Source organism: Salvia splendens, chromosome 19 (assembly GCF_004379255.2).
Source record: "Salvia splendens isolate huo1 chromosome 19, SspV2, whole genome shotgun sequence".
Taxonomy (NCBI): Eukaryota; Viridiplantae; Streptophyta; class Magnoliopsida; order Lamiales; family Lamiaceae; genus Salvia; species Salvia splendens.
The window spans coordinates 24,788,598-24,802,106 of NC_056050.1; the positions used below are offsets into that span (position 1 = coordinate 24,788,598).

The 13,509-nt window shown below is 37.6% G+C and overlaps 2 protein-coding genes across 4 annotated transcripts; both read left to right on the forward strand.

The window, feature by feature from the left end:
• The first annotated feature begins 1,189 nt into the window (after positions 1-1,189).
• Positions 1,190-6,492, forward strand: LOC121779510 (rust resistance kinase Lr10-like). Of its 2 annotated transcripts, XM_042176846.1 has the most exons (8): positions 1,190-3,507; positions 3,580-3,679; positions 3,754-3,780; positions 3,874-3,903; positions 4,029-4,136; positions 4,218-4,253; positions 5,177-5,206; positions 5,307-6,492. In XM_042176846.1, the coding sequence occupies exons 1-8, from the start codon at positions 3,019-3,021 to the stop codon at positions 6,470-6,472; spliced, it is 1,986 nt and encodes a 661-aa protein (XP_042032780.1). In that variant the 5' UTR covers positions 1,190-3,018; the 3' UTR covers positions 6,473-6,492. The 2 variants fall into 2 exon arrangements, with proteins under 2 accessions (XP_042032780.1, XP_042032779.1); XM_042176845.1 differs by having other exon boundaries at positions 1,190-3,679.
• A 3,608-nt stretch (positions 6,493-10,100) lies between these two features.
• On the forward strand, positions 10,101-12,956 carry LOC121778725 (LEAF RUST 10 DISEASE-RESISTANCE LOCUS RECEPTOR-LIKE PROTEIN KINASE-like 2.1). Of its 2 annotated transcripts, XM_042176132.1 has the most exons (7): positions 10,101-10,834; positions 10,908-10,934; positions 11,086-11,115; positions 11,267-11,371; positions 11,477-11,512; positions 11,765-11,915; positions 11,997-12,956. In XM_042176132.1, exons 1-7 carry the CDS (start codon positions 10,132-10,134, stop codon positions 12,916-12,918), a joined length of 1,974 nt encoding a protein of 657 aa, XP_042032066.1. In that variant the 5' UTR covers positions 10,101-10,131; the 3' UTR covers positions 12,919-12,956. The 2 variants fall into 2 exon arrangements, with proteins under 2 accessions (XP_042032066.1, XP_042032065.1); XM_042176131.1 differs by having other exon boundaries at positions 11,765-12,956.
• The last annotated feature ends 553 nt before the right edge of the window (positions 12,957-13,509 follow it).

Consider the following 13,509-nt stretch of genomic DNA (forward strand, 5'->3'; position numbering starts at 1 on the left):
ATACTTGTTCAGAGAGATGATCTCGAGTGGATCGATAGTTTTCATCTATAAATTTGGTTTGGTGTCTGCTGCGCTTCCGCGTGGGCATTAAGTTAAAATGAGTTAATTATCGTGTTTGACAATTGAAGAAACTAATCTAAAGCTTGCTACGCGACCTAGTGGTGGTGATAGGTTAGTGAGTAGAACTTGGGAGACGTGTTCAGCTTATCCTAGGTATACAATTCTCTTGAAGTGTTCAGCGGATAGGGAGCGTAAAACAAACTTAATCCTCTTAAGCATAGTCTTGATCGTAGTAATCCATCGAAGTATCCCAATTCGTATGCCCAAGACATATAGGAGCAATGATTTCTTCTTATCCTATTTTCTAGTTTCGTATTTTATTTATCTTTGTTTGTTTTATCCTTTCTTTATCCAACTTTGTTTTGTTTATCTCAAATTAAATAACCTACGCCTCCCTGTGGTTCGACACTCGAATTACTACAGTCGACTCTGTATTCTTGCAGATAGGTTGTAATATTAGAGTCAATTTATTAAACTTGTGTGTTCTTAATCCATTAATATAAAAGCTCTAAATTACACATCAGTCGGCGCTTGGGCGGTGATGGCGAGTACATATCTAGCTCGTAGGATGAAGAATGTTGATATGCAGTGGTCCGACGGGTCCATGGTGGGTCCCAGCAAGTGGGCTGTCGGGTGTGGCAAGGGTGAAACGGCTGCACGAGTTGAGGGAAATTGTATTTACAATGGCAATAGCTGGCGTAGTCGTATGACATGTCGACGGACTGAATCGTGGTTGTGGTAGAAATGGTGGTGATTTATTTGGGGATATGGATGAACGCAGACGGAGGATGCTGAGCTCTGGATGAAAGCACCGGTTGTTAGGGACCTAAATCCCTAACGATCCGATAAAACGGACAATAACGAGATAAAGATAATCCGGCGCCCGTGAGGGTCGGCGGAGATAAAGATCTGGGCGGCTGTGCGCGGGTTCCAACCCGTCGGGCAATGGCTACAGATCAGATATACGTTTCCGACTGTGCGCGGAGAGATTCCGTCGGGCAGCAGGTAGCGTAAGGAATTAGGGATTCAAAGAATCACACGTGGACTTGGCCAAAATAATATTGTATTTCATTGAATGAATATTATGGAAGACTCCACACATATTTATAATATGTGTGGATACAAAAAAGATATGCTAAATCCCTATAATATCTAAACAAAATAATAAAAGAAGATATGCTAAATCCCTATGATATCTAAACAAAATAATTATAATAGAAGAGAGTTAGGATCGTATCACAAACTCGCCTCGATTAGGTACTCCTATTCCGACATCAAAAAAATAACTAAAGGTTTTCAAGACAAACTAGGCCAAGGAGGCTACGGTTCTCTTGAAAAGTATCTTTTCAATCGAGATAACATGAAACGCTTGAATTGGGACACCAAGTTTGAGATCGCAGTTTGGAGTTGCTCGTGGGATTGAGTATTTGCATTGAGGCTGCGACATTCAAATTCTGCATTTTGACATCAAGCCTCGTAATATACTCTTTGATGATAAATTTATCCCCAATATATCTGATTTTGGGCTTGCAAAGTTGTGCTCTGCAAGTAAAAATGTAATAAGCTTGACTACAACCAGAGGAATCATAGGGTATGTTGCTCCTGAACTAATCAACAGAAGTATGGGCGCAATTTCTTTCAAGGCGGATGTCTATAGTTTCAGAATGTTATTGATTGATATGGTGGGCTTGAAGAGAGACTTAGAGAGGAAAGAATGGTAATTCGAGCAAGTATTTTCCATACTGGATATATGATTGTTTTGAGCAAGGCAAGGATATTGGAATTGAAGAAGCAGAGTCTGACATAGTATTTTTAAGAAGATGACCATAGTTTCCTTGTGGTGCATACTAATGAGTCCAGATGATCAGCCATGAATGAATTAGGTGTTGGAGATGTTGGAAGGTGATGTTGAACGTTTGCAAATTCCTTCTCAATCGACTCATATTGGAGTGGGTTTTGATCAAACTGAAATAACATGTTCCGCTGATTCTGTTTCCTTGCTTCATCATGTTGAAGAATCGATCTGTGTTGAGACTCATGTGTGAAACAAAAATTGTGGGTTTATAATAGAATGGCTATGCTTAAAAGGTTTCTTTATTAGTAGTTTATTATAGGCAAAACAAATCTAGGGGGTTTTATTTTTATTTTTTATTCTTGTTTTGTTTCAATTGATCCATGTGCCTTTATCAGTTTATGTAACTTTTTTTTATCCGATAATCTCTATATATGTGTTATATTTTTATTCTAATTAAATTTGTAGGTCTCTATGTACGTTATTGTTTAAAATTAGAATAGGAGAAAATCTTGTTATAAGTTATCTTGCTAGCACATGTTACCAAATTCTAGATACATCTCAATTTATGAATCTGATCGTGTCATGATATTTAATGTAAGGGATTCAAAATGTTCAATCATTGATAGACCTCAGCTAAACATGCAAAGGAGATTGTTTCTATCTATATTTGTTTCAATAATACTTATGTCGCTTTCCTCACAAGTCATGGAAAGAGATGAAAAAAAATATTCAATCACAAATAGACCTTTTAAATATGAATCAAGGCACACATATCGAAAGTATATGAAAATCAATTTAACAATAAATTACTGAGTTTTCTTTCAAAGATTTATAATTATTTCTTAATCTGATTTTTATTGGGTTCTCGAGACATTTGGCCTCGGACATTAACTCTGTACCGATTGGCCAACTCACACACTCTTCCCTAATGTGATGCTTAATATTATATGAAGAAGTCACATTTTACATATATTAATAACCACCAAACCAAAGTCAACGGAAGAGATATTAAGATATTCAAGAGTTGATGAACCTTCCCTAGTATACTCACCCTAGGTAGTGACCTCGAAATTTTCCTCCTATGATGAGACTGATTCAAAGGGACAATAATAATATTAAGTGAAGGAGAAAGTATGTGGTGTTAATCTGAAACAATCAACAATATGCTGAAATGTACATTTATGTTGATTGTTTTAGTACTCCATTTACTTCCATGTTGTGATGCAAAGTGCACCCCTTCTTCATGTGGAACCATTCCCAATATCAGCCGCCCTTTCCGCCTCAACAGCGACCCCATCAACTGCAGCGACCCAAGATTCGAGCTACGCTGCGAAAACAATGTCACCTACATCTCTCTCAACTCTCAAAACTACTATGTCAAAGCAATCAACTACCATAATTCCACCATCAGGCTTGTTGATGCTTCCATTGTTAATGATGACATCTGCTCTTTTCCCATTGTTTCTTCAGATGCCTTTAGCTTCATCTATGACAATCCTCATCCTATTCCTTATCGAATTCCGACAACACCAAACCCTATTAATTTCATAAGCTGCCCATATCCATTGAACAGTTCTTCCCTCTTTACAGATGTTACTTCTCATTGTGCCTCAAGTTCTTCTTCCCTTCTTTCAACGTATGCTTTTATCAAGGTCGGCCACTTGAATGCCTCTGAGCTGCCACACTTGTGCACACTAGATCTCATAGTGATGACTTCATGGCAGGGATTTAAGCGTTTGGACAACGTTTCGCTGTCTGAAATCCACCAATCTCTCTTGTACGGATTTGAACTTGTCGTCTGCCCCTCGTGCAAAATAACCCCGCGTAAGACTCAATGATGATGAGAGATTCCTTCTGTTTGTATAGGCTAATTAATGCTTTTTATTGGGATTATGCAGGCAAATTTTTTGTATCCTTCTTCTACGGTACTTACACTTGATCCGTTTCCATATCCAAAATCGTATTAGATCTATTCACTTAATAACAAAGGTTAATTGTGTGTATCTATAAATCTGCAGATATTATCCCGGTCCTTCTGATAATCGTTGGTACGTACTTATTTATGCATCATTAATATTCAGCCTTGTTTTTCTAGCTGTTTTTTGTTTTGATAATATGAATAGAATTGTGATGAAAAGATTGCTATTTTTTTAATACAAAAAATGAATTGCAGGTCTGTTATGTGCAATGGTAAGCCCTTCTGTGTTTACCATATTTGGATTCGCAGCTGTATCATTGCTCTTATTTTACACACCAGTTCTCTATTCCACAGTGATTGACCGTAAGAATCCTTACATTCCTTATCGCTCTATATTTTTACTCTTATTTTGGCTTATGATGTACCAATTCCTTGTGCTTGCAGCGATCAAATCACAGCCTTATTATTATCACCTGCCTGGTACACTCTCATTTTATTTCTATTACCAATTCGCCGATTTACTTAGTCACCATTCACGTGATGACACGTCATCCAATAGTATTCGGGTGACTATTATTTTCAAACTCCAACGAAAAAAAACATCAGCTCGTGATTCAATGTATACACTGCAGACAATCATCGTATACACACACTACATACGCGCACACAACATGCACACTCACTAAATACACAGACATGTTGCGTACACATACATAACACACACAATACACACATGCTGCACATACATGATACATAAACTGCACACATACAAAAACACACACAGTACACATTCACTAAATACACTCATGTGCGCACGTGCACACACGCTATGTACAGACTATGTTTGTGTGCAATGTGTGTGTTTACATATGTGTTCGCACAATGTGTAGTGTGTGCGCTCGCATGTGCAGTGTGTCGGTGTGTGTATTGTGTGAGAGTGCGTGCATTATGTGTATGTGTATTGTGTGAGTTTGCACATCATATGTGTGCGTATTAAGAGTCTATCGTGTACTTGTGTATATGACGTGTCTGTTGTTTATGTGTGTGTATTGTCTGAATGTGTGCGCAGTGTGTATTGTGTGTGTTATGTGTCCTGTGTATGTGCTATGTGTGTTCAATAATATGTGATGATTACCAATTTTATACTCCTCTGTCCTATAATAGATGGTACACTTTGGTGATGGCATTAGATTTTAGGAGGTGTTGTTTTGTATGTTAAGTATAGTATATTTATATTTATGTGAGAGATAACTTTTTTCTAAAAGAGGAAATGAGACATATTTTGTGGGACAAACTAAAAAGGAACGTAAAACATCAACAGAGGGAGTAAATATTTATGAGTATTCTAAATATTTATTACTCCCTCTGTTGTTTTGCTAATGATATATTCTATGTGCTTGCAGAAGGCGGATCACATACTTATCTACCGCTGGGTGCGCTCTCATTTTATTTTTGTTACTCATTCATCAACTTACTTAACATATAACAAGTGTATACATGGTAAAGATTTGAGTTTCTTCCATGTCTTCTCAGCACTCATCTTAAGCATCATCATATGTGCATCAAGGATCATCACCTTCCCATTGGCGGTGTGGCAATTGATTTACAAATTCCGAACAAGGCGCCTTTCCTTACATGAAGATATAGAATCATTTCTACAAAGTGACAACAAACTTTCCCCAATCAGGTACTCCTATTCGGACATTAAAAAAATGACTAAAGGTTTTCAAGAGAAACTAGGTGAAGGAGGCTATGGTTCTGTTTACAAAGGCAAGCTCCGAAGTGGTAATGATGTTGCAGTCAAACTCCTGGGAAAATCAAGAGGAAAAGGGCAGGATTTCATGAATGAAATCGCAACTATTGGAAGGATACACCATGTCAATGTTGTCAAACTAGTTGGATATTGTGCACATGGCTCCAAACTTGCCCTTGTCTTTGATTTCATGACTAATGGTTCCCTTGAAAAGTATCTTTTCAACAGAGATAACATGAAACCCTTGAATTGGGACACAAAGTTTGAAATTGCAATTGGGGTTGCTCGTGGGATTGAGTATTTGCATCAAGGCTGCGACATTCAGATTCTGCACTTCGACATCAAGCCGCATAATATACTCCTCGATGATAAATTTATACCCAAAATATCTGATTTTGGGCTTGCAAAGTTTTGCTCTACAGGTAAAAACGCAATAAGCTTGACTACAGCTAGAGGAACTATAGGATATGTTGCTCCTGAACTGATCAACAGAAGCATGGGGGCAGTCTCTTACAAGGCTGATGTTTATAGTTTTGGGATGATGTTAATTGATATTGTGGGGTTGAAGAGAGACTTGAGAGGAAAGAACGACCATTCCAGCCAGTATTTTCCATACTGGATATATGATTGTTTTGACCAAGGCAAGGATATTGAAATTGAAGGAGCGGAGTATGACGATGAGAATGAGAGTAGAAAGAGTATCGTGAAAAAGATGACTATAGTTGCATTGTGGTGCATACTGATGAGTCCAGATGATCGGCCATCAATGAATAAGGTGTTGGAAATGTTGGAAGGTGATGTTGAACGTTTGCAAATTCCTTCTCAATCCACTCAAATTGGAATCACGCCGAATTTACATGTTCTTCTGATTCTGTTTCTTTGCTTCAACATGTGGATGCTTCTATCTAGACTAAGGGCTTGTTTGACAACAATCATGGGTTTATAAATGAATGGCTATTCTTAAAAGGCTCTATTTGTGTATTTATTACAGACAAAACAAATCTTGTGGTTTTAATAGTCCACCAACTTTTATTTATGGAATCTCATGAGTTCGTTAACTTTTATGTTATCCGAATTTCACCATATATGTGTGTTATATTTTCATTCTAATTAATTTTGTTGGTCACTATGCATATTATTTTTTAATATATTAGAATATGTGAAATTATTATAAAAGTTTCATTAAATTTTACAAGGAAATTATTTTGAATCTCTCAATTATATGTAACTCATGACGTAGTTAGCGATCACACAGCACACATTGCATCCTCGAATGGTAAATAAGATAAGAAATCAAGATAAAAGGTTACATGTTTAGTAGCCTAGCTAGATTGTTACATACATTGAAATATTTTTTCGTCTAACACACTCTATTAATAAGGGTTGTGACTTGTGAGCTAGGAAGATTATGATCGACTTTTCCAATATACACATTAACTGATTAACTACTTGTTTGAGTCCATGGATAGTAATCTATTTAATTGAAAATTTTCTATTGTATTGTTGCGGTTCGAGTCCACCGTGACACTATTTTTTATTTTTTGTTCTTTGTCAATAAAAAAAATTCTAAAATATTGGACCATAAATATAAAAAAGTCACAAGATTCATGATATATACGTAAATTCAAATTTTGGTATAATAGTACACCAATTTTGTGATTTTAATGTATGTGCCTCGGCCCTCGTAAGAAATTCTTGGATCGAGAATATCGTTGGTTATAAAATAATATCGGGTTCAAGTTTTAATTCGTAGATGGGTCAAAGTTCGTTAGCCACGATGGATCTTCAATTGAGGAAAGATAATAAAATGCTCATTTATTCACCAAACATGTGGCGCATGATAATGACCTAGAGATATTTAATTTGTTTTAATAATAGTTGTGTCACTATCCTTGAAAATAAATAAATACTAGCCAATGAAAGAGATCAAAAAATATTCAAATACTATTGGACCTTTGAACTTGAAAATAAATAAATCAATGCTAGTCAATGAAAGAGATGAAAAAAAATCCAGGTACTAATGGACCTTTGAATTCTTGCATTTTTAAACCTGAAATCCTGAATATTAGGTGTATACTACGTGAGAAATTACTTGAATGCAATGGTACATGTATGTGTGATGTGTTACATTTGTTTACCTCATATATATACATGTAGAAATTCTAACTAAACTCAAACTCCAACTCTAACCGGATCACTGATAAGGGTATTTCCCTTATCACGATGCCGGAGACGATAAACAAGATAAAAGAGAAGTCCCGGGAGGCGGAATCCCGTCGACAACTCAAGCTTAAACAAAGTGCGTAAAATAAAACAGAAAGAAACGTAAATTCATATATTCATTGATTCATGGAAGAGAATCACAATAGCCCTATTTATAATACTAATACTAACTTAATGAGCAAGAAAATAGATATCATAAAGATACGGTAAATCAAAATAACTAATTAATAATGATATGGGGATCTTCAAATGGATATGCACGTATCAACTCCCCCACGGTTAAAATCCACCTTGTCCTCAAGGTGGAAACCACGACAAAACGAAGAATGTGGCCAACAAAAGCTTTGGCGGGCTATTCCCTCCTGGATCAAATGCAAAAGATCGCTGTTTTGTACCCCAATAACCCACTATCGCATACTCGTAAACATACTGGAGAGAAAATCGGCCTCTCATTTCTCTTCCTAGCATATTTCCCGTAGTGCTGGTTTCTTGTCTAATAGGTACCTCCAGAAACGACCCAAGAAGAAAAACATTGTCAGTACCCAAGATCGCTGGTGCATCACATTCATATTTCCCCTCCCAATGAATATTGAAAACCTTGACCTCTCTCCTAAGTCTCATTGGCGGTAGCCTAGGTAACTCTTCCCATTGGTGTTCAAGTTCAGAAGTAACTTTCACTGGATCGACAGCTCCATGATTCTTCCTAGAGAAATTAGCTATATCCTTCTCATCTACTTGCTCATTTATTGTTGCCATAAAGTCATCATCGTCTCCTTTCCATTTACCCGCTTGGCGATCAGCGACAACAATAACACCATCATCACTTGGAGAACTATCTCCCATGGAAGGCGGAACAACGGTTTGCACACGACACTCTTTCTGGAGCTCTATTGAGGATTGACTTGATATATCACCTCTAGACCAGATATTATCAACGAGATCATTCTCTGAGCATGTGATGTTGGGCGGTCCTGGTGGGTTCCAACAAGAATATGGTCTCAGCGTTGGCGGCGACGGTGAGTGCAGCGGAAGGTCAGGGAAGGGCAGCTGCTGGGACGGGAAATATTCCGGCGGCCACAGATGATATCCAGAGGGGCCATTTCTCTGCTGCACGTGTGATTCTGAGTCCGTATGCAGGTAGTCAGGCTGCTCCCGATGGTCTCCGGCGTAGGGAATTCGCAGCGGCGTGTATGACTCCATGTAGGTGTTGGGCGGCTGCTCAAAGGCCGGTGTTGGCGGGTACCAACAAGAAGGGCTTGACGGGTTCGATGGATACCAACAAGAGTTAGTATCTGGGCGAGGGGGCTGGGTGTATGGAGGAGGCAGTTGGTCGGTGTTTGGAGGCTGTGGCAGATGAGAATACCAGTGCGTATTAAGGCCAGAGCTCGGCGGCTGCTGCCAAGTGTAGGGCTGGTAAGGCTGCTGTGCGGCGGCGTACAACGGAGGCCCGTCGGGTGGGTCAGGTTCTGGGCGCAACGGAGGGAGCGTGGCTGCTGCCCTACGCTCATGCTCAATCAATCGGGTCTCGATTCGGTAGAACCTAGCGAGAATATTCTCCAGCATTGCGGCTGTTGAATTCTCCGGGGCGTGCGTCGCTATTGTGGTGCACGGCCTGATCAGGGACTCCATTCTCCCCATTCCGAGATAGACTTCGTCCATGAACGAAGATGGGAGGATGAGACTCTCAATGAAAGCACCAGTTGATAAGGGTATTTCCCTTATCACGATGCCGGAGACGATAAACAAGATAAAAGAGAAGTCCCGGGAGGCGGAATCCCGTCGACAACTCAAGCTTAAACAAAGTGCGTAAAATAAAACAGAAAGAAACGTAAATTCATATATTCATTGATTCATGGAAGAGAATCACAATAGCCCTATTTATAATACTAATACTAACTTAATGAGCAAGAAAATAGATATCATAAAGATACGGTAAATCAAAATAACTAATTAATAATGATATGGGGATCTTCAAATGGATATGCACGTATCAATCACATCCTGATTAATACTATAAATTAAACATGAACTAAGGCACAAATCGCACGTAAATGAAATCACAAATCAATAACAACTTCTTGACCATTATATTAAATTAATATTTCTTGTATGAATACATTAATATCCACAAAACCAAAGTAAACGGAAAAGATTAAGATATTCAAGAATTGGCGAACCTTCCCTATAACAAGCTAGGCAGTGACCACGAATTTTACCTCTTAGGATGAGGAGACTGATTCAAAATATATTTAACTAAAGTTAATAAATAATTAAGTGATGGAATATGGACTCATTAACTAATCAAGTTTTCAAATATTGTTGCGCACTCCATTCATTTGTACAAGTAAAAAGTGTGTAGTGTTAATCAAATCATACAACAATATGATGAAATTTTCATCTCTGTTGATTGTTTTAGTAGCAATCCATTTATGTCCATGCTATGATGCAAAATGCACCCCTTCTTCTTGCGGCAACCTTTCCAACATCAGCTACCCTTTCCGCCTCAACGACGACCCCAAAAACTGCGGTGACCGCAGATTTGAGCTTCGCTGCGAAAACAATGTCTCCTCCATCTCTCTCAACTCTCAAAACTACTATGTCAAAGCCATCAACTACCATAACTCCACCATCAGGCTCGTCGATGCTTCCATTAACAACAACGACATCTGCTCTTTCCCAAGCGTTTCCGCATATGCCCGGAACTTCATCTCCTTCAAACATGCCTTTAACTTCCTTATCTATCTTAATACTCCTCACCCTCTTCCTTACCTAAGTTTTTCTAGCTCTTTGAACCCTATTAATTTCTTTAGCTGCCCAAATCCAATGCATAACTCTTCCCTCTTTACAGATGTTACTACTCATTGTGCCTCTAATCATTCATCCCTTCCTCCCAACAAACATGCTTACATCAAGGTGGGACACATGAACGCCTCTGAGTTGCCACATTTGTGCACACTTGATCTCATTGTGAAGACTTCATGGCCGGGATTCAAGGATTTGGGCAACGTTTCGCTGTCTGAAATCCACCAATCTCTCTTGTACGGATTCGAACTTGTCTTCTGCCCCGAGTGCACAATGATCTCGCGTAAGACGACTCAAGTTGTGATTACTTTATTTATGTTTTGTACTGGCTAATGCTTTTTATTCGGGTTATGCAGGTGGATTTTTTGCATCGTTCTTCTTCGGTACACTTCAATTCTAGTCAATCCCCTCCCCCCCCCAAAAAAAAAAAATATGTATTTTATTTTGATTAGACGCGAGTTTTAAGAAATATAAAGTAAAGTGGGTTAAAAAAGTTAACGAAGCTTAATTGTGTGTATGTCTATGTATGTGCAGGTATGTTACCAGTTTTTCTGATAATTGTAGGTGAGCACTTAATTTATGCATCATTAAATATTCAGCTTTCTCTATCAAGCTGTTTTGCTTTAATATTATGAATAAAGATAATAGAGTGAGTAGTCAACTTGTGATGACAAGATTGCTGATTTGTGAAGGGAAAAAAACATGAATATTGCAGGTTTGTTATGTGGAGTGGTAAGCCCTCCTGTGTTCACCATCTTTGGATTCGCAGCTATATCAGTGCTCTTATATTATATACCAATTCTAATTTCCACTGTCGACCGTAAGAAACCTTACACTCATTTGTTTTTAACTCAGTGCAATCGATCTACTCCTATATTTTTACACTTATTTTTGCTAATGGTGAAACAATTCGCTTTCGTTGCAGCGGCCGGATCTACGTATGTAACGTATCGACTGCCTGGTGAGCTCTACCACTTTACTTTTAGAGAAAACTATATCTTTAGTTTCTATACATTGCAATAATATCATACGTGATCTTTATTCTTCAAAATATTACCTGATGTTGTTGATATAATATTACTGGAAGCTTGTAGGACTTTTGCATTTTTTGGACCAAAATACCCTCCAAGCTAAGCTATTATTAATGTATTTTTCACCAGAGAAGGGTTAGTACTGTTTTTGTCCAACTCTTCATTTTTTCCATGTTTCCCAGGCCTCATCTTAATCATCATATGTGCATCAAGGATCATAACTTTCCCTTTGGCGGCGTGGCTTTTAATTTACAAATTCCGAACAAGGCGTCTCTCCTTACATGAAGATATAGAATCATTTCTACAAAGTGACAACAAACTTGCTCCAATTAGGTACTCTTATTCGGACATCAAAAAAATGACTAAATGTTTTCGAGATAAACTAGGCCAAGGAGGTTACGGTTCTGTTTACAGAGGCAAGCTCCGCAGTGGCCATGATGTTGCAGTCAAACTCCTAGGGAAATCGGGAGGAAAAGAGCAGGACTTCATGAATGAAATCGCAACTATTGGAAGGATACATCATGTCAATATTGTCAAATTAGTTGGATATTGTGCGCATGGCTCCAAATTAGCTCTTGTCTTTGACTTCATGACTAATGGTTCTCTTGAAAAGTACCTCTTCAGTCGAGAAAACATGAAACCCTTAAATTGGGAAACAAAGTTTGAGATTGCAGTTGGAGTTGCTCGTGGGATTGAGTATTTGCATCGAGGTTGCGACATTCAGATTCTGCATTTCGACATCAAGCCTCATAATATACTCCTCGATGATAAATTTATCCCAAAAATATCTGATTTTGGGCTTGCAAAGTTTTGCTCTACTGGGAAAAATGTAGTAAGTTTGACTATGGCTAGAGGAACTATAGGTTATGTTGCTCCTGAATTGATCAACAAAAGTATCGGGGTGGTTTCTTACAAGGCTGATGTATATAGTTTTGGAATGTTGTTGATTGATATGGTGGGTTTAAACATAGACTTGAGAGGAAATAGCGGTCAGTCTAGCCAATATTTTCCACACTGGATATATGATTATTTTAAGCAAGGTAAGGATATTGAAATTGAAGAAGCAAGATATGACAATGAGAACGAGAGTATAAAGAATATTGTTAAAAAGATTACCATAGTTGCATTGTGGTGCATACTGATGAGCCCAGATGATCGTCCATCAATGAATAAGGTATTGGAGATGTTAGAAGGCGATGTTGAATGTTTGCAGATTCCATCTCAATCAACTCAGATTGGAGTGTGTTTTGACCAAACAGAAATTACATATTCCTCTGATTCTATTTCCTTGCTTCATCATGATGATGCTTTAATCAGTGTCGAGACCCAAGTTTGAAACAACAATCATATGTTTACAACGGAATGGCTTTTTACTCAAAATGATTGATTTGTGTATTTATTAGTTTTAAAATGTATGATATCTATTATTAGTATGATATGGAGTTCTATTATTTTTTTAGCATGATACTCCCTCTATCCTCAAAGAGTATGAACATTTGGTTCGACATGAATTTTATTGTATAATTGGAAAAGTAAGAGAGGGATAGAAAGAAAAAACTTTTAAAGTATTGTTAGTGGAGAATGAGTCACACCTCATTAGAAAGGAAGGAATTTCCAAAATTAGAAAGTTCATATTTTTCAGAGACAGACTAAAAAAAATAGTTCATACTTTTTATAGAGGGATAATATATATATATATATATATATATATAGGGTTTTGATCTATGAAAACTAGATTTAAATACAGAAACGCAGAACAATATCATAATTAAGCAGTTTTTAGGTCATGGTTAGTGTATTTTTAGGTCATATTAACCAAGTATAATCTAAAATGATCTTAACATGACATTAAACTCAAATATTCTAATATGACCTAAAACTGCTTAATTATGACCTTCCGTGTTTTTGGTTAATTATTGACCATTAG